We start from the raw sequence: 26628 nt of genomic DNA, 5'->3' as shown, positions 1-26628 counted from the left end.
TCTAGTTAAGCAGTGCTTTATCTAACTGCGATTGCCAGCATTCAGATGCCAGTGTTGGTACTCGCCAAACTTCAGAAATCCATTGTAACATTACATAAGATCTATGCAAGTAGGCAGTCTTGACAGAATCTCAAAAAACTGGGAAGAAAATTATACGGAATATTATTTAAATGTACAGTGGTGCCTCGCAAGACGAAATTAATTCGTTCTGCGAGTTTTTTCATCTTGCGAATTTTTCGTCTTGCGAAGCACGGTTTCCCATAGGAATGCGGTTTTAAGAAAAAGGAAACAAACTTGCAAGACGTTTTCGTCTTGCGAAGCAAGCCCATAGGGAAATTCGTCTTGCGAAGCAACTCAAAAAACCAAAAACTCTTTCGTCTTGCGAGTTTTTCGTCTTGCGAGGCATTCGTCTTGCGAGGTACCACTGTATATAAAATGAGATAGATCATTTCTTTAAATTTCCCTGATGCTGAGAAATAGATATTTTGCACTGTTTGGACGTGCACATAGCAAATACTGACAATTCCATTTAGGTGACTGCTGACGTGCACTTGTATATCAGTTAAGCAGTTCACAAAATTCCTGTGGGATTGCCATTCACCAAGTACCTGATGTTGACATTCACCAAGTACCTGATGTTCTCAGTGAAATATACACGCAGGATTGTGGTTAGATGAGGTGCAGCAAAGGTACGGCATTTGGACCTCCATCCTGGAAGAGTGTGTATATTTGTGTGTGTATATTTGTTGTTACAGTTGTTACTTGCATTTGTTCTCCACCCTTTCCCCAGATACACGGCTCTCCTCCTTTTGCCGTCTCGGGAAGCATTGGGCTGGAAGATTATGACTAAATTTTTGTATGTTGCAGCTCTGCATGTACACATGTGAACTAGGTGCTTTGCATCTAAGGAAAAAGGTGCAACCTCAATCCAGAGTTCTGTCTCCAATAGACGTATTGCCTGTCTGTTTGGGATAGGGTGGGTGGGTTAGGGTGTATGTGTTGTCTAGCATGTTCCCCAGTCCCCTACACAGTGTGTTCAAATATACCCATACCCATCCACCTATTGAGGCAGCGGGTGGCACTGTGGGTTAAACCACAGAGCCTAGGACTTGCCGATCAGAAGGTCGGCGGTTCGAATCCCCGTGACGGGGTGAGCTCCCGTTGCTCAGTCCCTGCTCCTGCCAACCTAGCAGTTCGAAAGCACATCAAAGTGCAAGTAGATGAATAGGTACCACTCTGGTGGGAAGGTAAACGGCGTTTCCGTGTGCTACTCTGGTTCGCCAGCAGCGGCTTAGTCATGCTGGCCACATGACCTGGAAGCTGTACGCCGGCTCCCTCGGCCAATAAAGCGAGATGAGCGCCACAACCCCAGAGTCGGTCACGACTGGACCTAATGGTCAGGGGTACCTTTACCTTTATGTATGAAGACTAAACCCTACTTCTCACAGATGTTCCCCTTCCGGCTGCAGATTGGAGCTCATCTGACTGAGTATTCTATGTAAACATATTTCTTGCACAGAGAAAAATAGCATCTCAGGCGAGAATCCTTCTTCCTGACACCTAATATTCACATACGAATGGAGCATACTATTGTGTGAGCCCCCACCTGTCATCTGAAGTGGCACAGTCCAGACACAGGTTTACATACCTCAGCCAGAGCTAGGTGTGAAAAAGGTACCATGCAATAAGAATTGCAGTGCTATCTAGTATACTGGTCTTCGTGTTGCTTGTATTGTTAGGTGTGAAAAAGGTACCTGGGCTCTTTGAGAGCGGGAGTTATAACCCCAAGTCTCCAAATTTTAGGCGTACACTTCATTACTTTGGTTACTAGTGCCAGAAAACTAGGAAGATTGTTAGTTTGCTGAGCAAAATACATACAAACGTTTTCAGATTTTAACTTCCATGTTATAAGAATATCGGAAAGTATGCTTGTAGTCAAAGAATATCACTCACAAAATGAAATGTGTTCAGGACACTTTCCCCCCTTTTTTTCTACATTCAAATATTCTAAATAACTTCCTCTTTACTAATGCTTTGGGTGCACATTGGTTCCCAGAGTTATGATGACGAAAAGTCAATCTCTGCTCTTGACGGTAAATGCTGCAAATAAAGCTATATATCCAGACCTATGCATCGTGCCATGAGCTTTGACGTTAAACATGCCACAAAATGTTCGTTAAACTTTTAGGGTGCTGACTCTGTTGCGGCTGAAACAACAAGCACAGCTACCCCTCTGAAAATGGTTCACGTTTATACGTATTTAGAGACTCCATATGCAACAGTAGTCAGAGTATTTTTGTTGACCTGGGAAGTCCTTACAACTCAAGGACTGTGAGCTCCCTGAGTGGACTTTGAGCCTCGATTCCAAAGTGGAAGGAGATTGCTTCTCGGTTGTTTTGTAAGCTAAGATTTGTAGTTCACTTTGCTTGGCTAAACTGTAAATGGTGGCAGATGATAATGATGATTAGTAATTAGTAATAATGATGATGATGAATTAGTCGGCATGAATTAATGTTAGCATAATGCTTCTTGCTTTCCCACCATGTGCAGATAAACATTAAATAAGCTTTCTATTTCTACCCACCTTGAAAATCACTTTATATAAAAGGGTAACCTGGTTTTGTTCATGACTGCTGTGGCACAGACTGTGCAAGGCAATGGGCACAGATTTTCACATCTGCCATGCTTGCTTGCTACATAATCTAAGACAGGTTAAAGAATTTAGCTGATACTCTATTGTGCAATTATGTTGGAGTTTGGTGTGTGTATGACAGAGAGAAAGCAAGATAGATAATTCATCTTTGGTGTGTCTCCATATATTTCCCAACCCTCTTTGCTGCATAAATCATTTTCCCCATGCCAACATAACAATGTCTATGGCAGCAGAACATAGGAACAAGAGTTGTGCTTAAGAATCGGTGCCCAAATCTTGATCTTTCATGTGCGCGTGTGTGTGTGTGTGTGTGTGTGTATGTGTAGAGCAGCAAAGGGTGTAGGAAGAGATTCAATTGTGTGAGTAGCAATTTTAGACATACTGTTGAATCCCTTAGTCTACAAATTATTAGAAGTAATTTATGCATATTTGTGTTTTAATTAGGCAAGAAGGCTATATTCAGTTTTAAAGAGATTCATTTTTGGTACATGGTGGTAAACGACTATATCTGTAGCTTCTCAGTGTATGTTCCATATAGACACCCAGTGCATCAATTTTTTTAGCAACCCACTTCTGTAAATATTTAATATATTGACAACTGAGAAAGCAAATAGTACATGTGAAAAAATCTGAACTGCAAATGTATAGTTAACACGTTTAAGCATTATGACAGCTAGTGTGTCATCTTCTACCACAAGTTCAGTATGTTCTGTAAACTGATATAGCAAGATCTGTTTTATCTTTGTTTTCAATATATAGGTATCTTTTAAATGTAAAAGACATTGGCAATTTGTAGTTTTAATTTGAATTTTTACACTGATCTATTTTTATCCATTTGTTACATTCATGAAAATTAGAAATCTACTGATATATTGCCCAGTTTATTCTATCTGCTGTTCCACATTAATTGTTCAGTAATGGAGCTAATCTTAATAAATCATAAATTTGTTGCATCATTACTGAGAGCTGCATGCTGGCAGAACACAATTTATTATCTATTTTACATATTTTGTACAAGTTTTGAGAACAGTATATTCTCTATGTTCTATGCATAAACTAGGTAATCAAGACACCCAACATTTCATGATGTGCTAAGGATTCTAGAATTAAATTGTTAAACAAATGATTTTTACTATTAGATCCCAAACATTTTTGTCTAGGCCAGGTTTTTTAAAATCTGTTTTGTACTGTAAGATAAAGCTTAGCAGTCTTTAATTAGTACCTATGTGTGTCTGAATTACGATTTTTATATACTGTATTTAATTTCAAATGAATGTGGTCTTTGCTACACTTACCCTAATTTTGGTTTCTGTTCAGCAACCTTTAAAAGAGTGCCAGTGCAAATTTTACATCTACAGATTGCTTATCCTGTGCTAACTTGGGAAATATAATGTGGTCTTCTAAATAAAAATGAGCCCAAAGATATATAATATTTTCTGTTCAATCCTAGCTCTGGGAGGGAGTTTTAAGGTGTTTTCTATTGCTTTCTCCTGAGAGATAAATATTAAACTCGTCATTTGCAAATTTATTTAAAAGGCGGAAATTATTTGGGGCCGAGGAGTTTGACGAATTGGCATTATGAAACAGTATATAAAACCAAAGCCATCTTCCTTCTTGAAGATCATGTTAATGCCATTGTTTCTGACATCATCATTAGTAGCACTGTCATTTTCTAGAGCAGAATATGAATATGCTTTTCTACCCCAACAAATAGTAGTTTGTATGCCAGTCCACTAATTAGTTCAGTTATTTCCTGTTTTTTTGATGAGGTTTAAATAAATGTCAGGGGTACAGCCATGAAGATCTCCCAATTAGGCTTTGCGTTTGTAAAATCCAGCCCCTTTGCTTTTGTGTGAAGATGACAGTTCCAACTGCCGCGTCAGTCTAACAGGGCTCAAGGGAAAGGCTACTTCTCTGCTTTTATTGAAAACAAGGCCAGTTTGCCCATTGAGAATAACCGCATTGGTCACAGTGCAGATCAGTTGTTAACAATGAATATTTACTAATCTCTATCACAGCCAGCATAGACTTCTTCTTTTTCGCGTTGTCCAATCGGGAAGGCACTTTAGGAAATCAGTGAATTAAAATGCACCAAAAGGAAACGAGACAGAGAAGTAAATAATTTTCACCGCAAACTATTTTATCGTTAGTAGGGCCTGCACCTATTTGTGTATTAATCCTGCAAGTGGTGGAGGGGGAGACCCCCGAAACGAAACACAAATGAGAAATGGACAATTGATCTTTGCCTAAGATGTTCCAAAAAGAATTGTTCTATTTCTGTAAGGCGTGTGTGTCAGCCTCCTCATAGCTATTCTGGGCTGTTTGGTTGTGGGTGTGCAGAGGGGGGTGGGGGTGGAAGAAGAGAGTGCTTAACTGCACTGCAAGTCAAAATTAACAGATGGATTGCCCTAAGCAAGGGAAAAACCACCACAACAAAATCTAGTGAAAGTGGAGGACTGAAGCTTTTTATTGTAAAGCCTTATTAAAACCTTGGCATGTATTTTACTGTTAACTCTTTCGTGCCTTCACGCCTAACTGATAATTCCTGTCTCCTGCGTAAATTAGATCGAGCATAGCTTTCCTAATAAATATCAGAATAGATCCTAAAAAGGAAAGTGAAAGCAGATTATGACATTTTTCAGCGTTCACAATTTGATCGCAGCTACATCTCTTTCTCCTTACTTCTTTCCTTCCTTCAAAAACAGGCATCATAAACTATTGAGCTCTTACTTCTACAGATTCTGGTGGTTGGGGGTTTTTTTTTGGGGGGGGACATTGTTTGTTTAGTGTCCATATATGTCACTTTTCAGCTGAATGGTAAAACAAAAAATTCTGTTTCCACAGCATTTCTTAAAAATAAGGATTTCAGACAGAACAAAGGCAAATATACTGGCAGATTTCTTTGCTATCGTGAATTTGATTTCCCTAGTATTCCTTTTCACACAAGCATCTTCTCAGCTGATGGGATAGGCCTTGATCCATTTAAAATGAAACATTTGAGAGCTTTAAATAGTTACTGGCTTATAAAATATTGTTGCACTTTTGGCAGAGTCCTGTGTAGCAGAGCCATGAGAACATTTTATAATTAATAAGTTAGCAGTGCATCCTTGTCTCCAATGAAATATATATAAGATTTGTACCTTGAGGCATGTGGTAACTTGTAGCTGCAGTAAAAAAAAAAATGACATTTGGGTACAAAGTGTGGATTTTTCAGCAAGCCCAGCGCACCTCGTATCAATATGCATGTTTCAAAAGAGCAAAGGAACTACTTCTCCTAAAGATACTGTATTTAAATTACCATGTGCTTCATTGTTGAAACTTTGTTTTAGCAAAGCTCCAGCAACAAAATAGCAACAAAATGTTTGGATTTTGTTAGCTGGACTTTCTGTTGCACCCTGTCCCAAAGGTTTCAGGGGTAGATTACAGCATGTGAAATACCATCAGTAATAAAATCTCAAATAGAATTAACGAAGCCCTCAGAAAAGCACCTCAAAATTTGTTGTATGTTGCTTCGTGGAGGGGGGAAAAATATCAGAGTGAAGCAAATTGATATTTTGAAGTTTTATCCTTGAATAAGAAAATCCAAAGGCCATATTAAACGATGCAGCTTCCTAAGCGAATGCATGCCATCCATGTTGCAGTGTGTGTTCATTTGTAGATTCTGTTTTACACATGGCAAATCTCCTGCAGGCTGGCATGTTGGATCATTTTCAGAAAGGAGCATGTTCCTTATACATCAGGAACCTCCCTTCCACTCTCCCCCTCCCCCTCCCGCCTGCCCGACCAGCAGAGAAATGGCATACTCAATAGTTCGCTGCCCTCCTGTCCTGCCAGTAAGGAGTAGGTAGGGATGGATACAGTGAGCAAATAAAACTCAATCCTGGCAGGACAAAAATCTCATACTGTGATCTGAAGATTGCATGCAACAAATTCAAAGTCCCGCTTCCACATAATAATTTCAGAAACTGGAAGAGGAATACCTGTATGTTTTCATTCGGAATTAGATCAGCCGAAAGCTTTGGAGAATCGTATTGTGGTTTATGCCCACATAACTCCAGTCCTTCCACTGTGTAGTTCTCTGCTGGAAATTCCGCACAATTCTGGGGCAGCATTAAGCCCTATCTGGCAATTTAAGTAATGTGAATAAAATATTATATGTGACAGATGTCATATACAGTAACAGTGAGCAGTATTGAATGTGTGGTTTGGTAGCATGCTTCGTTTTAAAGAGAAGATTTCCAATGGAAAAATTGTTAATTCAGTCAATTAGGAAAATATTTTGGACAAGAGAAATCATAATCTATAAATTCACTTGGTAATGGCAGTTTTTGTTTTAAAAGAGGATCTTTTGTCTTTTGCATGTCAATTATGATCCCTCTGTATTGCAAAACACTCAGCATATCTTTTAATTAAAAACAAAAAACCTATACTGCTAAAAATTTACATTGTAGATTACAAGACTGCCCTCTGGTGGTGTAAATGCTTTCACTGTATGTAGACAGTGAATGCTGCATGCTGAGCTGTAATTCTTTACAGCTGATCAGCTTTAAGAAACAAAATATTTATTCTTGTCATAGATTTTTTTAAAATAGCAATAGTTCCGTCAGTGTTTCATCTGATATAATCTTTTGATGCTTATACCAGTCTAGACCTGCCTTCACTGTGACTTCTGCATAAAGCCATCACCCCCGTTTATCATAGCTGTTTGAGGCACACAAACACAATGTTTTCCTGGGCTTGCCCAACAAGTGTGGGCTTTTGGCCCCTGATCTTCCGAGTGTGCTGTGAAAACCCAAATGGAACAATAAATGGCAATGGCGCATTTCCTGAGCACTTTTGCATGTCCCACGCCCTTAATTCACTTTTCCACATTTAACGGGCTTAACATGCAATGTGTTCTTCCCACTAAAAACAAATAGTGCCTGAACCAACACAGCTTTCTCTGTTTTGATCAGCCTTTTCTCCTCAGACTAGCTTAAGGGGAGCTATAAACATGAAATGTAAGGGTTCAGTCAGATTCGTGGTGTTTTATGGTGAACACAAATTCATGAAAGTTAGTAGAGCCTGGCTAAATTCAACCAAAGTCCATTTTCTCCAGGATCCTGTTTCTAACTGTTGCCAGCCAGATGATCTGGGAAACACGCAAGCAGAGGCAGAAGGCAACAGACTTTGTCTTGTAGTTTGACCTCAAATAACTGGCATTCATAGCTACAGCGCCTCTGAACGTGGAGTTTCATCTAGTCATGGTTGGTCGAATGCCCTATTCGGGTCATTTAAGTAAATGGCTTTCACTACACATTTAGCATGAAAGTCCCTAAATAAATTATGCATCGGTGAAGAAGTATTTTCTTTTGTGCATTTTGAATATACTACCAAGTGGTTGAATTTGGTTAAAGAATCTGGTATCACATTTAGTTATTTGAAACAAAGCTTTGTGGGCAAAATGGTTTTGCCAAGTTACAGGTAGGTAGCCGTGTTGGTCTGCCGTAGTCGAAACAAAATAATAATAATAATAAATTCCTTCCAGTAGCACCTTAGAGACCAACTAAGTTTGTTATTGGTATGAGCTTTTGTGTGCATATCTGAAGAAGTGTGCATGCACATGAAAGCTCATACCAATAACAAACTTAGTTGGTCTCTAAGGTGCTACTGGAAGGGATGTTTGTTTGTTTTTGGTTTTGGCAAATTTGAGATCTTGAATATCACTATATCATGACAGTTGCCTATGGTTATGGAAATGGAGACGCTAAGCATTTTAAAATATACTGAATTACATAGAATCAGTTCCACAGAATTCATTATTGAAATAATAATAATAATAATAATAATAATAATAATAATAATACTTAACAGATCCAATAAAAGGTGGCATTTCATCTGTTCTGCATCTCTTGATTATTATTTTTTAATTGACAATGTTCAGAGATAGTTTGCATCCATGATTTTTCTGTATGGTGGCATACAACATGGCTATTTATCATATCTGCCATTCTGCTACTAGTTTTAATTTTTGTAAAATCTCACAAATGAACTTGTGAAGTATATCTCTTCATTTTGGCCTATTTTTTCTTTTCTTTTTTTCAAATTTAGTTCCCTTCCAGGACACATTTCCATACAGCTCCAAAGGAAAATTGCTAGTTGTTCAGTGTGAAGGTACCAGTAAGATATTAGTAAACACACTGTTTTATTATACAGATATCACCAGCAACACCTAGTGGATTCTGCAGCCCTTTTCCTTCCCTTGTTATATTACAGTAATAGATTCATGCTTGAATACCAAATGCAACCGTGGGTGTTTCTTGTATCATGACGTTCATGGTCTTGGCCTTCTTTTTTGGCAGTGTGCCCACTATTTTGAAACACACCACAAGAATTTGTGATTCGCTCTGGGTCTCCACAGTATGGGAAAAGACACCTTTGCACAATGCACATTTTTTTATTACTGAGGGCAGTTCATATCCCCTCTCTCTTCAAGGGTAACAACAGTTGAAAATAAAACTCACAAGAAAATCCTCAGTTTAATTAAAATTTAACCCCAGTTTAGTTTAGTTTTTACAGTTTTTCTCATACTTCTGCTGTCTTCTGGCAGGGAAAGAGCTTCATAGTCATAGGACAGCCATATAAGACACCTATCTGCTTGCCTTTGATGTTCTAATGTAACATAAAAATAGTCCTAAAGTTTTAATAAGGTTTCTATGTAAGGCATTTCATAGGGATGGACAAAAACCTCATCCTGGTTAAATGGAGCAAGCAAGAACATGGCTGTTTTTCAGCACAAAGATAAGAAATTGCACTGACACAGCATTCGTTTTACAAAGGGGAAGAAAGGTATTTCTGTAAACAGAAATCACACAAAAAATGTAAGTTGGTTTCTAACTTTGTGCAAGTGCTATCCAGATCAAACCTTTATAAACTTCCCTAGAACTTGAAACCAGGTCTGTTCCCCCCTTCTGTTTTAGCAAATGTAAGAGGTCTGGTGGTTATTAGAATACTGATCAGAAAAGAAGTCCCCCCCACTCTCAACCCCCCCATTCCCCACCCCCCTAAAAAAGCCAGAGAAAATTGTGCACAGTTGAAAATGCAGAAAAGACAGAAATTAAAATCTTAAGTAACTGTGAACAGCAGGGGGACATCAGTAAAGGAAAGTTATCCTAAACGACTTTGACAGTTTTTGCAGGTGTGCATTCTATGCTGCTTCATCTAGTAGAGCTTTGAAAAGGATTTACTGCTCTCCTTTTGGGATTTATTAAGGGTTTCTTTCCTCTCTCCCCCTCCCCCCTTTTCTTTACACTGGTGTTTCTTGCCATTTTATAAGCAGGTTGTTTTGCAAGTTATTTGCCACAGATACCTATTGAGTACTGTACGTTACTTCACGGACAATGAGTGACAGAAATGTTCTCACCTCCCCCATCTACACACTTCAACCTGTGAACCCGGGGCACTGAAAACAGAGCAGATCCAACAGAGCTTACTTGGTTCCATTTCGATTTTATTATTGTTAAAAAGCACCTCAGGTTTTCTGTGTGCCTTTGACTGCCCCCTTGAAAGTTTGCCTATTTTTCACCTGAATTCTGGACTGTAGAAGAAAGTGTGCAAAATAAATAAATAAGCCTAAAGGGGGATTTTAAGGGTCCAGGGAACTGTGTAGTTACTCACCTACCCCTAACAAGGCACAACTCGAGGAGGTTCCCAAACCTTGAAAGCGATAGAACTGTGATACCCCTGAGCTTGCTGGACTGACCACAAAGGAAATCGCTGACCAGCTGAGCCAAAGATTTCCCCTCCCCGGCTTATGTGACTGGTAACAGTCTGGTCACAACACTGACCATGCTCTGCCTGTAGTCACAGGGGCTAGGAGTGCTTTGGAAGAGAACAGAAAGGTTGCTCCTAACTTTTAGCTCCATCTTGAAAGAGTACTGGAAACTCAGGAAACTTCCAGTAAATAAGTGCTCAAGTCTGCAAATGAGAGCTGGACTAGAACATAAAAGAAGTAGTCTCATAGTGAAATGTAAAAAGCCTCTTATCAGTTTCACTCCCAATCCCTATCTGTATGACTCAGAGCATCCTTTACCAAACTTAGTTGGTGCACCAGCTATTACCGTAGGGATGCGGGTGGCGCTGTGGTCTAAATTACTGAACCTCTTGGGCCTGCCAATCAGAAGGTTGGCGGTTTGAATCCCCGCAATGGAGTGAGCTCCCGTCGCTCTGTCCCTGCTCCTGCCAACCTAGCAGTTTGAAAGCACGCAAGTGCAAGTAGATAAATAGGTACCTCTGTGGCGGGAAGGTAAACGGCGTTTCCATGCATTCTGGTTTCTGTCACGGTGTCCCATTGTGCCAGATGTGGTTTAGTCATGCTGGCTGCATGACCCGGAAAGCTGTCTGTGGGTAAATACTGGCTCCCTCAGCCTGAAAGCGAGATGAGCGCCACAACCCCACAGTCGCCTTCAACTGGACTTAAACCATCCAGGGGTCCTTTACCTTTATCATTTCCAGACAAGGGGAGCCTTACCGCAATAGTCCGTATACTGGTAATTTCATGATTGGACTACTGTGTAATTTGCTGTATGTAGGGCTCTCTTGACCCTTTTTTGGAAGCTACAGCTGCCTGCCTACTAGCTAATGAGCCAAGTTCATGGTTTTGTTGTTGACATTCAAAGCCCTGGAGAACATGGGCCCAGGTTATATAGCATGCCAGCTCCCCTGGTACTGAGGAGGTTGATCTTTAAGATCTTCCATGACTAGCAGATGGTCACTTTGTGACAAGGTGGAAGCAGGCCTTCTGGGTGATAGCACCCTCTGCATTGGCCTTCCTCAGGTAATTCACAAGGCTGAGACACTATTAGCTTTAAATGCCTCTTTAAAATGCATATGTTTACCCAAGCATTCTCTGAATTTTTATTTTATTATTTTATATAATGCTTGTTTTACTTGTGACTTACTGTTGTTGTTTTATCTCTAGTTTTTAGGAAATTTTATTCAGTATTGTGTTTTTATGTAAATAGCCTCACTATGTTTATTATATTTAAATGTTTTATTTAAAAAAATGGTATAGAAAGAAAGAAAATAAGAAATGATAAGCCCTGGGTGGTCGTTTTCTCTCGTTTTCTGTATTTAAAGGGGGAACAGTGGTGATCTTTCTCATAGGACTGTTTCAAAAATTAGCAGGATAAAGATTGTAAAACAAGTTTTCTCATTAAAAGAGCTTTTAAGTGACAGGTGATAATATTAAACCTTTAAAAGGTTTGGAGGCAGTGACATTTCTCCACTAATTTTATGCAAGGATTGTTCTGTATATAGCTATCTCTTTAAATAAAAACACACACAACTAAATGTCAGCATCTTTATAGCATATGTCTAGGTATAAGGGAAAACAGAAAGGTGGCCCCACCCTTCTACAATTAGAATTGAGAAAGTACCTATTAATTTTTATTTTCCCATTGGAATATGATCTGCCCCATCTTAATACAAAATGTTGGCAGCACCACAGTTTTCTGTGGACCTTTTTGAGGAAATGAAGATGAGCGTAACAGTACCAGTGGAATTTTGCCAATTTTAATTGGAGAATTCATTTTTCATTCCCCAAAGGCATCCTTTTCTTTCCTTTTCCTTTTCTTTTAACCCTGCCATATTTACAAACTGAATATTCATTGTTTTCAGAAGCTATTCTGTGGACCTTCACAGTAATCCCATGAGATTTTTTTCTGCTGTAAAAAAACAAAAAAACAAAACCTATCCGTGTTTTCTTTAAAAGAATACTACCATCTTATCTTTATATTAGGTAAGCTCAGGAGTACGGGGCAAGAATGAACAGAACGAAATAACACAAATTCATGCTGCATCCCATCTGTAGGATATTTTTTTTAAATAAAGAGGCAATATAGAAATTACTTAATAAATATTGGAATCTGTAGAGCTGGCTAAGGCCCCAGCAGAGACTTCGTTTGTGTATGAGAGTAGATATACGTTTATTGGCACTTAAATGTCCATGTGCCTTGTGACATTACATTTGAGTCATGTTCCTCTTGTAGCCTGCCATTCTGTAATATGTCCTGGCTATCCCCTTATTTTTTATTCAACCTGCTAATTCTTCTCCATGGTAGCACACTTCCTAAAGAGGTCCACTTACCTTTTACATTTGTTAAGTGAGGAATAGGAATAATAATAATAATAATAATAATAATAATAATAATAATAATAATAATGGCTGCCATATCCAGAAGCTTAAATCTACTGTTAGCTATGTCTTCATATTCCTGATGGTGACTTCTTCAATAGTAATATATTAATTTTTATTTTGTACATGTCTTCAGTGCTAGTCTAGAAATTTCTGCTGCACTTTAGAGGATAGCTAGTGTATTTTTATCTGTTTTTAGCTTTGATTTCATTTCTGCTTCAGTTTTAATATCATTTTGAATTGAGAGAGAGAGAGAGTTTACTGGTAACTGTATATATGAACTATATATATATATATATATATGAACAAAATAGTCCGTGCTTCATTTGTGATTTCAACCCCGGTCTGAAACAAACTTTGCTCTGTCCATTGCCTGTCAATTCACCCTTAATTTTTCATCTGAACTGCTTTGGATAAGCGAGGAATCCATTTGAATACTTCACATATGACTATAACTGATTCTGTGGACACTTCAGTTGAAATTACTGAGCAGTATTGCTTATGAATACTTCTGTCCCTCGGCAGCCTATGTGAAAATCAGCAAAAAGCCCTGAAGTGTAACTTTTGCCTTTGCAGACACGGTTTGGGCATCTCCATGCCAATACATATAACCATGACCCTGCCTTGGATGATGATGCGGACGATGAGATGGATGGAGGAAGCAAGTAAGATGAGTTGTTAAGAAGCCCAGCTTGCATTCAATTCTTCATCAGAGCAGTTTTAGATGCAGGATAAATGTTCCGTTTTGCTGTGTGGAGAGAGTTCTGAGCTGCTGCTGAACTCTGAACATTACGCTGGTGGTGTGGGGAGAAATGGGTCAGGGAAATGCACTCAAGATATTAAGATATTATTGAGCAGCATTCAAAAGCATGTGTAGGAGAGAAGAAGCAGTATCTTGATCCAGGGAAGAGCAGAACCAAAGGTTAAGAGGCAGGTCCATTCAGGCAAGCAGGACATATCTCCCACCTGCCTGCCTTCTGGTGCAAGTATGCCACCAGCTGTGGGATGTCATTGACTCCGTCTTCACTTCCTCTTTGACTCCCTGCCTCCCACCGTACCCTTTCCAGTGTCCAATGGGCATCAGCCACCAGTGGAAAGGGGATTACAGGGAATTCCGAACTTGTGCTCTAAGCCACCCTAGTCCATCATGACTGAACTGGTCATGTGCTACAAAAATGGATTGATTGGTGCCTTTGAGTCCCCACCCAGAAGAGAGGCTTTTGACTGCACCTTCGCACAGTTTCATACTCTCTGCTGGTTTCATTCAAAGTAGCCTCTGCATTCGAACATACAGTGGTACCTCTGGTTACGTACTTAGTTCGTTCCGGAGGTCAGTTCTTAACCTGAAACTGTTCTTAACCTGAAGCACCACTTTAGCTAATGGGGCCTCCCACTGCCGCTGCGCTGCCGACGCACGATTTTTGTTCTTATCCTGAAGCAAAGTTCTTAACCTGAGGTACTATTTCTGGGTTAGCGGAGTCTGTAACCTGAAGCCTATGTAACCCGAGGTACCACTGTAATTAGATTATTCAGGGTAGAATCCTATACGCACTAGGAATAAGTTCAATGAATTCATTGGAGCTTGTTTCTGAGTAGATGCAGAAATGTAGCAGAGTTGTGCACCCTTAGAGGAGACTGTCCATTGTTTCTCTGTATGAGTCACTGCTTGCATGTGCCTCTTCACAATTTCAAGGACAGATCGGCAACTTGTAAAGCAACTTACCGTATTTTTCGCTCTATAAGATGCACCAGGCCATAAGATGCACCTAGTTTTTGGAGAAGGAAAACAAGAAGAAAAAAATTCTGAATCCCAGAAGCCAGAACAGCAAGAGGGATTGCTGCACAGCAAAAGCACCAATCCCTCTTGCTGTTGTGGCTTCTGGAATAGCTGTACAGCCTGCATTCACTCTATAAGACGCACACACATTTTCCCTTACTTTTTAGGAGGGAAAAAGTGAGTCTTATAGAGCAAAAAAATACGGTATATGATATAGACTCTTCTGAGAGTTAGTGCTTCTTACTTACTGTACTAAAAACTGGTCTTTTCATCTATAATAGTGCAGTGTACAAAAATTACAAAGAAGTGTGCCCCAGCTTTACATGCATACGTAATTTTATTTGTGTGAAGCCTTTCTACTATTCAAACCATGTTCAACATGAAAGAAATACATAACCACAACATAACAAAAGCATACTATAAATAAAACATGGGGGGAAAGATACAAAACCAAACTGAGCAATTCCCACATCAATCACAACAAAATCTAAAATAAAGATACAAAAAAACCCCACAACAACAACAAGCCAGCAACCCAGAAACAACACCCTAGCTTAATAGTGTGTTCAGCTTTTGTTGTTGGAGTCAGTCCGGGCTGTGCTCTCCCAGGCCATGTGGAAAAAGGCTCAAAGCAGGGAGCAGATCTTCCAGGACTCAGAGTCAACCTATCAGAAGTTTAGGAAAGGCTGCTGTAAGACCTAATTGCAGTTGTAACCATGATCCCTTGATCTATGAAATACATTAGGGATTTGCTCTAGAAGAATGTCTGTCATAAAGAAAAAACATGTTGAAATCTAGGTAGGCTTCTGAACAATTAATCATATCAAAACAAGTATGATCACAAGGCTTTGAGACTCTCCCAAAACATTTTTCGCAAATATAAAGTTTTGAAAGAGGTGAGTCTCAGTCTATCCTTTTGAAAAGTTAGATTTTCACACACAAAAAGTATATGCATCAAGGCATTGTCACAATGCGTTATAGGTGTACATTTTTTTTTTTTTGCCTGCAGCAAGAAACCATTTCCTAGCCTGCCATTTGAAGCAAAGGACAAGGAGAGCCATTCATACGCACACAGATTAAATTTTAAATATACACTAAAAAGTTATTTATTATATCTGAATATCCTGCAAGATAAAATGGTTTAAAATAATGCCATGCTGAATCCTTTTTGGTTTCTTATGATGAATACAAAGGGTTCAGAAGTCACTTACTTTATTGAAATTGATCTTTATAATAATTCTCCTGTAAAAAGCTCATTCATTTTCAGATTCATTGTTGCGATCATAGCTATGAAGTGGTTTTCTGTTTTCCTTTAGATTGTCATCTGAAGATAGTGAGGAAGCATCTTGTTGTTTGTATGACAGTGATGACTCTGGGGAAGTGGCCAAAACATCTGTTCCTCCTGGAGAAATGGACTTGCTAGGAGAAATTTTGGATAGTCTGAGTACACACAGTTCGGATCAAGGGAAGCTCTCAGGAGCAAAAAGCCTGGACTTCTTTCGATCAATGGATGATATTGATTACAAGGCAACGGTTAGTTATCCCACCCCTTGCGTTTCCAGTGTTAAAACTTCTTTGCATCCACATAATCTCCTGTTGGTGATAGGTGCTGCCTGGATGACAGGGTGTTTTAGGGTCTCTCATACATCCTCCTGCTTCTGTGGTAACCAGGTATTTCTCCTCGATGTCTGACTGTGGTGTAAAAGTGATGTATACCCCTGAAATCTAAAGCAGAGAAAGTGTGCTTTGGCTGCACAACACATTGAGAAACACTTCTTTTTACCTTGAAATGGAATTATCTTGGTTTCAGTTTAGCTGCTTAATGTTGGAAGGAGAAGAGGAATTAAAATTTGAATCCTATTAAGAGGTCGTTAGCGAAAGATAAATTGTGATTCAGTTTAGCACATCATCAGTACAATGAAGAACAAGTCGTTCAGTCGCTTTTTAAAAAAATAAATAGTTTAATATTTACACCCCACTTTTCTGTAAAAACAAAGTGGCTGTTTTTTGGAGATCCCAGTGCCAAGAATCCTCATGTGTTGCCTGTTCTTCTTATTTCAGAATAAATCCAACACGCCAAGTGAGAGCAATCTGGCTCTGCTTTGCAGTGGTCGAACGTCTGACCCAGCTGACTGGAATCTTGGGCAAGATGACAGCATCCTCACTGGAAAGCAACTTCCCCCGTCTCCAAGGAAACGTGTTCCTTCGACTGGATACAGAGAAAATCTCTTTGTGCCAAAAACAGGAAGTCCCGCCCATATCCCTAGTGCCGATGATCTGAACTTCTTCAAAACTGATGCAGAATCTCCAAACCCGTCTCAAGAAACTATGCAGTTGTGTTCTCCAGGAGTCTTTCAAGTGAAAAAGACTAAGTGGAGCGAAACACTAAGCAGTACCTCAGCAGATGAGATACCACCAAACTTGAGCCAAAATCCATCCTCTCAGGTTCCTTGGGAGAGAGAAGCCAGAACAGGAAACGAAATCCTGGAAGAGGGTGGTCTTCTTCACGAAGTGGTGTCTTTGTGTAAAATGACTTCTGCATTCAACCATGGTTTAAACATTTCAGGGGACAGGTTTTCCAGTAGCAGCGGGAATAAAGCGTAATTTTTTTTATTTTTATTTTTGAGGGGAGAAATAACGCTCCTGACAAAAGACTTAAGGAAGACAACTCAGGATTCCATATCCCATAGCAAACCAAAACATCACAGAGGAAGCGACAAACCTTCCGCTTTGCTAACCTTCATTGTGGTTTGCCTTACATGCCCATTTTCTCCCTCTTGCTTTGAACATATCTTCGGAACACATTTCTTTGCTGCATAATTTCACAGCATGGGCCTGGGTTGGGGTGGGCGGGGCCATAGCTCGGTGTCGGAGAACATGCTCTGCATCCCGAGCGACCCATGTTCAACCCCAGACATCTCCAGGTAGGTCTGAGAAATGTCTGAAACCCCAGGAAGCTGTTTTCCATCGGTCTGGACCACAGGTGGGGAGCCTGTGACGTTTGGGCACATTTCATGTGGGTGAGTGAGCCCGGAAAGAAGAGAAGGGTGCTTTGTCCACTGCCAAAATGCACCCTCCCCTATAGATTACCCACAAGGGAATGTGGTGATCTTTGGAAGTATTTAGGGGCCCCCATCTTGGTGTAGACAGCACTGAGCTAGATGGACCCATAGTTTGACTCAATATAAGGCAGCTTCTTGTTCAGCTACTGCATTCTCAAGTCAAGCTAATAGTTTGACTCCATATTTAAGCTTCAGCTGGTATTTGGCACCTGCTAGTTTTTACCATTTCCCCTTTTCCCTTTCCAGAAAGGAACGTATCTTCCCAGGTAGGCATTGACTTTTATCTTGCCAAGCACAAAGTCAACAAATGCAACATTGTTCGCCTGGAACTTATTAAGTCCTGTCAATCCATGATCCAGTTGCCTTAAAGTTTGAGGGACTCGCTAAAATAATTGTACAGGATGAAATGCAAATTGTTGGAAAAGAGATGCCATGATTTCACAGCAGTGAAGCGCACGAACAAAGGGAAATATGGGTCGTTTCCAAACCACAGGAACTCATACGACCAACAGTGGTCATTCATGTGACCGTGTGTTATGTAGCAATGTAGTTACCACACAAGAGCCTGGTTCAAATGGGAGCCTCTCCCACATCTTTGTCTTCCTTGGTGAGAGCTGTTTTCACCTAGCCAAGCAATAGCCATCAGTAAGGTCTGCTGATGTATTTATCACCATATGAATTAACTGTTACTGGTTTGTCTGAATTTACCCCCAAATTGGGTCCTTTACCAAGTAGGCACTGTGGCTCCGTCTTCCAAATTCTGAAAAAAATGGTACTGTGTGTTTTTAATCTTTTTTGAAGTGCTGAAATACAATGTGAAGTTTACAACTTTTAAAAGGTGTTACTCACTGTCATCATTTTTGCATCTTCAGTTTTCTCCAAAGGAAAAAGCTCGAGCGGAACAGGTAGATTTTTATTGGCATAGAATTTCCACTGTTTTAATATTTCTGTGTTACAATTGATCTGCCCTACTGGGGTTCATGCCAATTTAACCTTCAGAGGTAGTGTTTTAAAGTGATGTTTAGGACTTGGATCATTATTCGATGTGCTCCTTGAACAAATTCTAATGTTTTCTTTTTTAAAACAAAAATGATATCAGCGGCTGAAAAATAATAATATAAAGAAAGTAATTTAACAGTGTAAATCTGGAAATCTCTTTCTAGGCCTAAGCAAAGGAATAAAGGGCCAGACACAATTTCTGAAGCTTAATCATAACCTATAAAAAGATGCATCCAAAACAACGTCCCTGCCATCCAGTGGCTCAAAACTGGCCTGCTATGGGATGCACCACAATGCTCACAAATGGCAACTTTTAAAAGTTGTCTTCCGAAAAGTCTTCTCTTAAAAGCAAACCTTTGGTCCGTAATATCAGTGTCCAAAGGTGCCTTTCAAATGAATGGAACGTTTTGTTAAACCATTTGGAAGTGGTATTCCACATATTTATAAAGTGGGTAGTATACTTTTAGGCACTATACAAGTAACAATTTTGCGTGGAATCCCATGGCAGTGTCCTTTTTCCAGGACCTATCTGCTTAGATAGAAGGACCTATTTTCCCTGTGTTTGTGCTGTTCCCTCCTTCCCCCTCCCGATGTCTGTGTTTGTCCTTTTCAATTGTCACTGGTGGTGGTTCTAGATTGCTTGAGTCAAGAGAGTAGTGATTAGGTGAGGGTATATTTATGTCTCTGTGTACACGTGTGGATGAAGGTGCATGTTCCATAGCCCAGTGCATACAGGAGCTTCCAATTCTTCCTTCATGAAAAGAAAAACTCTATGCATATGGAAACTTCCTATTACAGCCATAACGGGTTTCTACGAGAGTGACAAAATCCTGCATGGATGGTTTCTGAATCATAGGGGGTGGGAGGCTGGAGCAGAGAAAACTAAGAAATGTCTGGCAAAACATGCAGGTTTTCAGTGACTCACATTGTCAGTGAATGTGTTTAGAGTTGCCACGCTAATGTCAAATACCGTTTTATGTAATTCTTACAGTAACATGAGTAATGTGTAGTCTTGTTGATGAATCTTTGAAATGCAACTTCATTTTGACCCCACTTAAACTGCAATGTATGTAGATTTGCTAGAACCGTTAGCATTCACGCATCGTTTATCACTGATAAGATTTTTAGAAGGCTAATAGTTGTGCCTTACATTTTTGCCCTGAATAGTTGCCAGTTAGCTTTCTTACTGTCAAAAGAACATTAGACTTGCCAAATGAATCAATTTATCAAATATTTAGTCAGTGTCTACTCTATTCTCCACTGATTATGATGTAAAATTCTCAATCACTCGCATCTGTAGCATTTCGATGTTTACTATAGTGTCATAGGAAAACAAGTGGTTCAATTTCTGCTTCATTGTCAAATTTCCCCACCATATTCAATGTTCATAGGAACTTATGAAATCACAGATTTTAATATAGTGCTCACAGACTTCAGGTAACCCTTAAAGTTTCTCAGGAATCCCAATTAAGTAAAACTGCTTTGGACCATTAGATTCCTTTCTCCACCTACGAAATTTCATTGAAAGGTAACCTAGTTATTTAAGACAATTCAGTACTAAAAGTGCTCTAGCCTTTTTTAGTTGCAAGCAAAGGTTGTCACATTTTATTTTAGTATATTAAATTCACCAGATTTTAATATATTATTGGAGCTTGCCATGGTGTTCCTCGGATGTTTGGGGTCATTAAGCCCTTTGTTTTAAATCCCCAAACTTGTAAGGTTCTGACAGCATCTACATATTAGGGGATCTAGCCAATAAGGACTTTCCTTGACATTAGCTATACTCCAAAATTGGAAAAGGCTATCACAGTAACTGATGGAGCTAATGGATAATAAACTGTTCTGCCATCTCCTTTCCAAACCCTTGAATAGTGCTCAAGATCATGAAAAGGCCTTTGCCAAGTTTCGGAAACGAAAGTTGCTTAATCTAGCAGGAGACCTTACGTGTTCTCCTGGAATTCTGTGCACTGGGAATGAGCTAGAATGTTGGTCACAGATTGTAAACATTATGCAAAGAAATGAAAACCCCGAGATGACCCAACGTTTTGCATGGTGTGCTGTTGGAAATAATGAAAGAAGTCACTTTTTACTGAAACTTGTACTGTTCCCTAGCATTTCAAAGAGTGATATTGCTGCTTTTTGATCGCTAAGAGTTGGGTTATCAAAAGCTGTCAGTACTGGCTAACTCTGCTCCCAAAGATGTCAAGAGTAGTTTTCCAATTGATTGAATGTGCAGCCTGCACTGATGAGCACCTTTGAAAATGTTAATTTTCATTGTTAGAATAGATAAAACAATACAATCTACCAGAAGATTCTCCTGCTCATGTCCCACTGATGTGAATTCTTTGGGGCTTTCACAAGAGAACGTTATGGTGGATTGTGCCCCAAATTATATTAGACAGATTATCTCAAGCAGAATGAAAATCTCTTTTTTTCTTTTCTCTTTTACATTGTGTCCTTGCAAAAGGAGGATTTTAAATAGCTTGCTTTGTGCAGAAATTGAAAAATAGTAACTAGCTAGTTACCAAATTGAAGCCTTTCATTTTCATAATCATCTGCTAAAACTTTTGTTCATCTGACCAGAGATAATTCAGGATCCTGTTAAGCTACAAAACTAGAAAAGTAGTTCTGTTATCATCGGCTTTTCTTCAGATATTTTTGCTCATAATAGGGCAAGACTGAAGCTGAAGTTATTGCTAACAATACCGTCTACTTCTCAATGCAATGCAAGGAGGATAGGTACAGGAGAAAGTCACCTCTCTCCCTAATCTGTGTGGCCAGAGGGGAAAGATTAAATTCCTGCATAGGATATCAGCTGCCTTTGACAGCTACATCTTTTAACTTCTTAAAAGAAAGATCACAGGTAGAGATGTAAGAAGGCATTGTTTTATATTCCGCAGTATATTCACATGCAGAACTGTTTCCATTCTGCTGCAATTCATCTTCACCCAAAACCATGTTATTTATTTTGCTGTCTACTGCAGTGAAATTACATAATTTACATGATTACATAAATTAAGTTGTTGTAGCATTATTCCATCCCATAAATTTCAGTGCAAAGGAAATGTAATAGAAATGGGAGGTGGGGGTGGAACTGTTTGTGGATTGAGAGCAACATCAACAGTGAATACTTAATTTCACTGGATAGATTTCTATTCTGGACATGGGAAAAATCAACAAAAATGGCCATTTCCATTTCCATTGGAATTCTCCAACATGCCTAGTCACAGGATCACTGCAAGCTCTGCTGATCTTAGCTCTGAAGACCATTGACATCACCCATAAACCAAACTCCTTAATCTTACAGAAGGCAGCAAACCACCCTAGATTTATTTATATATATTTTTTCCCCAGATCCGAGGCAGGAAAAGGGCACTTAGGGACCCTGTTTCCTTTCAGTTTAACTTGCCTAGGGGCTGCTTTAATAGCTTCCAGGCAGTTAGGACTGGTGCTGTTTCCACTTCAAGGACACCACGATACTCTGTGTGCCATTCTGGATGCTATGACTTATGAGATGCATTGGATCTTAGACAAGTGTAAGATGTTTGCCACCTGTAGTGGAAAATCCAAATGGTGTCTCTCACATTAAAATGGGTCAGAGTAGAGTTGTGTGGTGTGCTGTTATGTAGATCCCATGTGTTTCAGTTGTGTTTGTGTAGGGAGACTTGTGTCTTGGGCCCCCTTTAGTCAGATCTGCCTTTCTCCTCCTTGCCGTTCTCGGTGGCACCCAAAGGCTGCCTTGATATGAGGGAGCCAAACAAGGAATCCTCCATTACGAAGTTGTCTTGAGTGCTAAGCATTAAAAAAAGGAACTCATTGTTGCATTATGTCCCACCAACTTTTCACACACAGCAATCGCCTCTCTCCTCGGATACACTGTACTGGGGGTTCTCCTGGCCCCTTCGCCCCGCCAATTTTGGGAGAGCCCTCTTGGGCAGATGGGCATCCTTTCACAGGGCTTCCTCTGATGGGGTGCGTCAGGTAAATCCCACTAAAAGAGTTTGTGGACAGCAGACCCATCTCTTCCCCCCCCCCAAATCTTCTTTGACGAAAAGGTGTTTATAGAGTAGTTTGGATGGATTCAGTACACTTCTGAGTTCTTCCCTAACATCTGACATAAATAATATTGTATGTATATTAATAAGCTTTTTAATTTAGATTCTAGGATCAGTATTAATATGGGTGGGTTGAGGAGGAAAGGGACAAGAAAAGAAATCGAGATTCTTGGTGAACCTTCTCTCCCCTTCGCCAGTCCCAGATATCATGATAACGGCTGCAATCCTATACACATCTACCTGGAAATAAGTCTCATTGAACTCAATGGTACTTAACTTCAGAGTAGATCTGTATTGAATTGCACTGCAAGGGAGATTCCGGGATGTGAGGGAAAGTACTAGATCACAACAAAAGATGGATTTTGTGCAATATCTTTGCTTGCTTTTATTGTGTGTATATGTGTTTTTAAAAGAATTTATTTTGACAACTAAAAACATCTGCTTTCCCAGTAGATCTTTGAGATTAATTTTTCTGGGGTGTTCGTTTTGCTTTGCTTTGTTTCAGGTTCGTGTAGAGTTACATGTAGCATTTAATTACAGTTGTCTTGTGGATGAAAGTACTGTAGATTGTCAGTAGACAAATGGTATTTCTGTTGACTGAAGATGACTAGGGACGCCACATTGTTGTGCTATAATGATAAACAGAAGTGTTGCCAATTGCATAGTAGACAACAGACTCACAGCTAATGACATCTATATTCCACACAGTACTTTGTAAGTACACAGCAGGGTAGTTTTTGTGTTTAATTCACCTGGAAATTCTGCTGCTTACTTCTTCTGTCCTTTGAGCAAGCAAAATAATGTTTGTTGCATACGATGGATGGTAGGTGGCAACTTATGGTAGACATTTGCATCTTCATAATCCAGCATGCGGCATCCTTAATTGATATAAATGTTTGCTCAGATCAATAGATGTTGCAAGTATCTTTTAAATTGTTTGTTAATGATGTTAATCCATGTATTTGATGTACATTTTCTTCTCATGGCCAAGCGTTTTATCAGGAGCTATTTTAAATTAACTTACTTGAATGAGTTAACTGAAGCACTGTGTAATTTATCTAGCTCTAGACGCAACTTACAAACAAGGTTTGTGGTAAATTTCTTTTTCTGTACATACCCATGCTACCCATGAAGCTATTTCATGGAGGTAGTGAAAATCTAGCATATTTCAATTTATGTTTCAGAGAAGAGAGGGGGAAATGTCTCTTTCTGTGAACAGAAGAACCTACCTTTGTAACGAGCCTTATCTCTAAACAGTTTCATAGCTGCCTTTTACCCAGTTTTGAAGAAATCATTTGATACAGGCATTGTGGGATAAATAATCGTTTGCATGGAAACGCATTTCTTGATCTCTTCTGACAATGTAAAGCTATGTAAATGAATCGAAACTGTGTTACAAATAAAGCCAACAAGGGTTGTTCCTTTTTTTAAAAAAACAAAACCAATTAGGGCTTCGATCTGTAGTGTTGCACACCTTAGCTTAGATAACAGGAGATTTTCCTCTAGAGCACCAGTTTCAGCTGAAGGCACCAGGACCCACAGGTGGGACATACACTTATGAAAGCAGTGTCATGCCAGCACCATTTAAAACAGTAATTTTAGAGAAAGGAGACCATGTAAAGGAGTATGAAGCTCCTTGAACGTTAATGAAGCTGTGAAGAGGAGAAATTCAGCACATGCAGCTTCTCAGTTAGTTCTCCGTTCCCTTGCTTGACCAGCTGCATCTGCCAACATCTCTTTTGTACAGGAGTCGTATCCTCCTTTCACTTCAAGGAGACGAATGGAGAGAGGATGTGGAGGGGAGGACCCTGGCTCAAAGGTAGGACCATGACCAGGGATGGTTAGGAAGGCTCCTTTCTTGGAACCCAGGAGAACACCCTGCCAGTCAGTCTACTGAGCTAGCGGAACCAACGGCCTAATTCAGCTTGGGGAAACTTCTTGCATTTCTATGAACATATAGCAGTTGCAGGGGATTAAAAGCCAGTCCCTCATTTTAGTTTGGGATTAGGGATGGGTCCTGGGCCTGAAAGTGTTGGGACTACTGCCCTAGAGTTTAAAGACTGTGGAACTCAAACTCCTGTCAGTAGCTCCTCTATATGCACTTTAAATTGACCGTTTTTTGCTAATGTTGGTACAAAGTATTTGGTAAACACGTTGCCATAAAGTGCCCCACGGTGTAATATAAAATAAAAATGACTGAACTCAGAAATACATATTGGGTCTTGTTTTTGGCTTGCTTGTTCATTTGGATTACATTTAGCTAAAAGCTACATTTGAGAATCGAAGTGTTAGGTTATACCAAGGCGGTTTGGAAGCAAACCGTTGCTCTGCAACATTTGTTTGTTTTGAACATATTTCACAGCTTTCCAGAAGTTAGGGAAGCGGGGAGCCTTTAAAGCTGGACATGGAACCAACGAATAATAGAATTGTAGAATTGGAAGGGACCCTAAGGGTCATCTACTCCAATCTCCCGCAATGCAGGAATCTCAGCTAAAGCATCCATGACAGATGGCCATCCAACCTCTGCTTATAGACCTCCAAGAAAGCAGAGTCCATAGTCTCCCAAGGAAGATGGTTCCATGGTCAAACAGCTCTTACTGTCAGAAAGTTCTTCCTGATGTTTAGTCGGAATCTCCTTCCTTGTTACTTGAAGCGATTGGTTTGAGTCCTACCCTCCAGAGCAGGAGAAAACAAGCTTGTTGGCCCTTGAGATATTTGAAGATGGCTATCCTATCAGAGACATCATCTCCTAGCAGAGATGTCACCTTGCCAACAAAGGTCCGTATAGTTAAAGCTATGGTTTTCCCAGTAGTGATGTATGGAAGTGAGAGCTGGACCATAAAGAAGGCTGATCGCTGAAGAATTGATGCTTTTGAATGATGGTGCTGGAGGAGACTCTTGAGAGTCCCATGGACTGCAAGAAGATCAAACCTCTCCATTCTGAAGGAAATCAGCCCTGAGTGCTCACTGGAAGGAGAGATCCTGAAGCTGAGACTCCAATACTTTGGCCACCTCATGAGAAGAGAAGACTCCCTGGGAAAGACCCTGGTGTTGGGAAAGATGGGGGACACAAGGAGAAGGAGACGACCGAGGACAAGATGGTTGGATAGTGTCCTCGAAGCTACCAGCATGAGTTTGACCAAACTGCGGGAGGCAGTGGAAGACAGGAGTGCCTGGCGTGCTCTGGTCCATGGGGTCACGAAGAGTCGGATATGACTAAACGACTAAACAGCAACAACGATCCTACTTCAATCGCCTCTTTCCCAGGCTTAATGCACACTTTTCACAGGTAAACTGTTCTAATTTGTTGGTTTCTTTGAGCATTGCAGGGAATTGATCTCCTCTCTCTCAAAGCAGTGGGATTTTCATTCAGCTCCAACTCTGACCTGGGATTTTAGCAAGCATTGCCAACCATTTCTAAGTATGTCTTTGCAGTCATAAGACTGAGAAGGTTGTTTACAAAACCCAGACGGTAAATGGTGCATCTAGTGTAACATTCTATGCTTTTTTCTGTGCTCCCATGATATAATGACCTGGTTAGCACATCATGCTAAGCCAAATCATGGCTTGCAGATGCTTCATTCATCCTTGGATGTTTTGCAGCTGTGCTGCAGTGAGCCCAAGCCATAGTTTAGCATAGTTTGCTGTAGGAACCTGTGCTCTTCAAACTCGTGACAAGCAGTAACCAAGATTTGCCCTATGATTTTATTACTGTTTTTCATTAATTTTTTAAAGAACGGTTTAATTGTACAAAATAAAATCCAAATGGGGAGGAAAAAAGAGAAACGGTATACTATATTATTATAAGAGTTAGTTACAATTCCATATATGCTTATCTAATGTACAGGTATTCTTATTATCCAAATACATATATGTTTATTTTTTAACCTACTATATTTTGAATAAAT

The 26628-nt window shown here is 39.8% G+C and overlaps 1 protein-coding gene across 2 annotated transcripts in view; it reads left to right on the top strand.

The window, feature by feature from the left end:
* Positions 1-24929, top strand: part of DENND1B (DENN domain containing 1B) — a 181597-nt gene extending 156668 nt beyond the window's left edge. The window contains exons 20-22 of one of the 2 annotated variants that reach the window (XM_082225463.1): positions 13404-13492; positions 15969-16137; positions 16666-24929. In XM_082225463.1, the coding sequence (XP_082081589.1) occupies positions 13404-13492; positions 15969-16137; positions 16666-17208 (801 nt within the window). In that variant the 3' untranslated portion in view covers positions 17209-24929. Of the gene's footprint in view, positions 1-13403; positions 13493-15920; positions 16138-16665 lie in introns of both variants that reach the window. The other variant, XM_082225462.1, reaches the window with a different exon arrangement.
* Positions 24930-26628: the final 1699 nt, after the last annotated feature.

Source organism: Podarcis vaucheri (assembly GCF_965113315.1).
Source record: "Podarcis vaucheri genome assembly, chromosome: 6".
Taxonomy (NCBI): domain Eukaryota; kingdom Metazoa; phylum Chordata; class Lepidosauria; order Squamata; family Lacertidae; genus Podarcis; species Podarcis vaucheri.
This window is presented reverse-complemented; position numbering and strand designations above follow the sequence as displayed.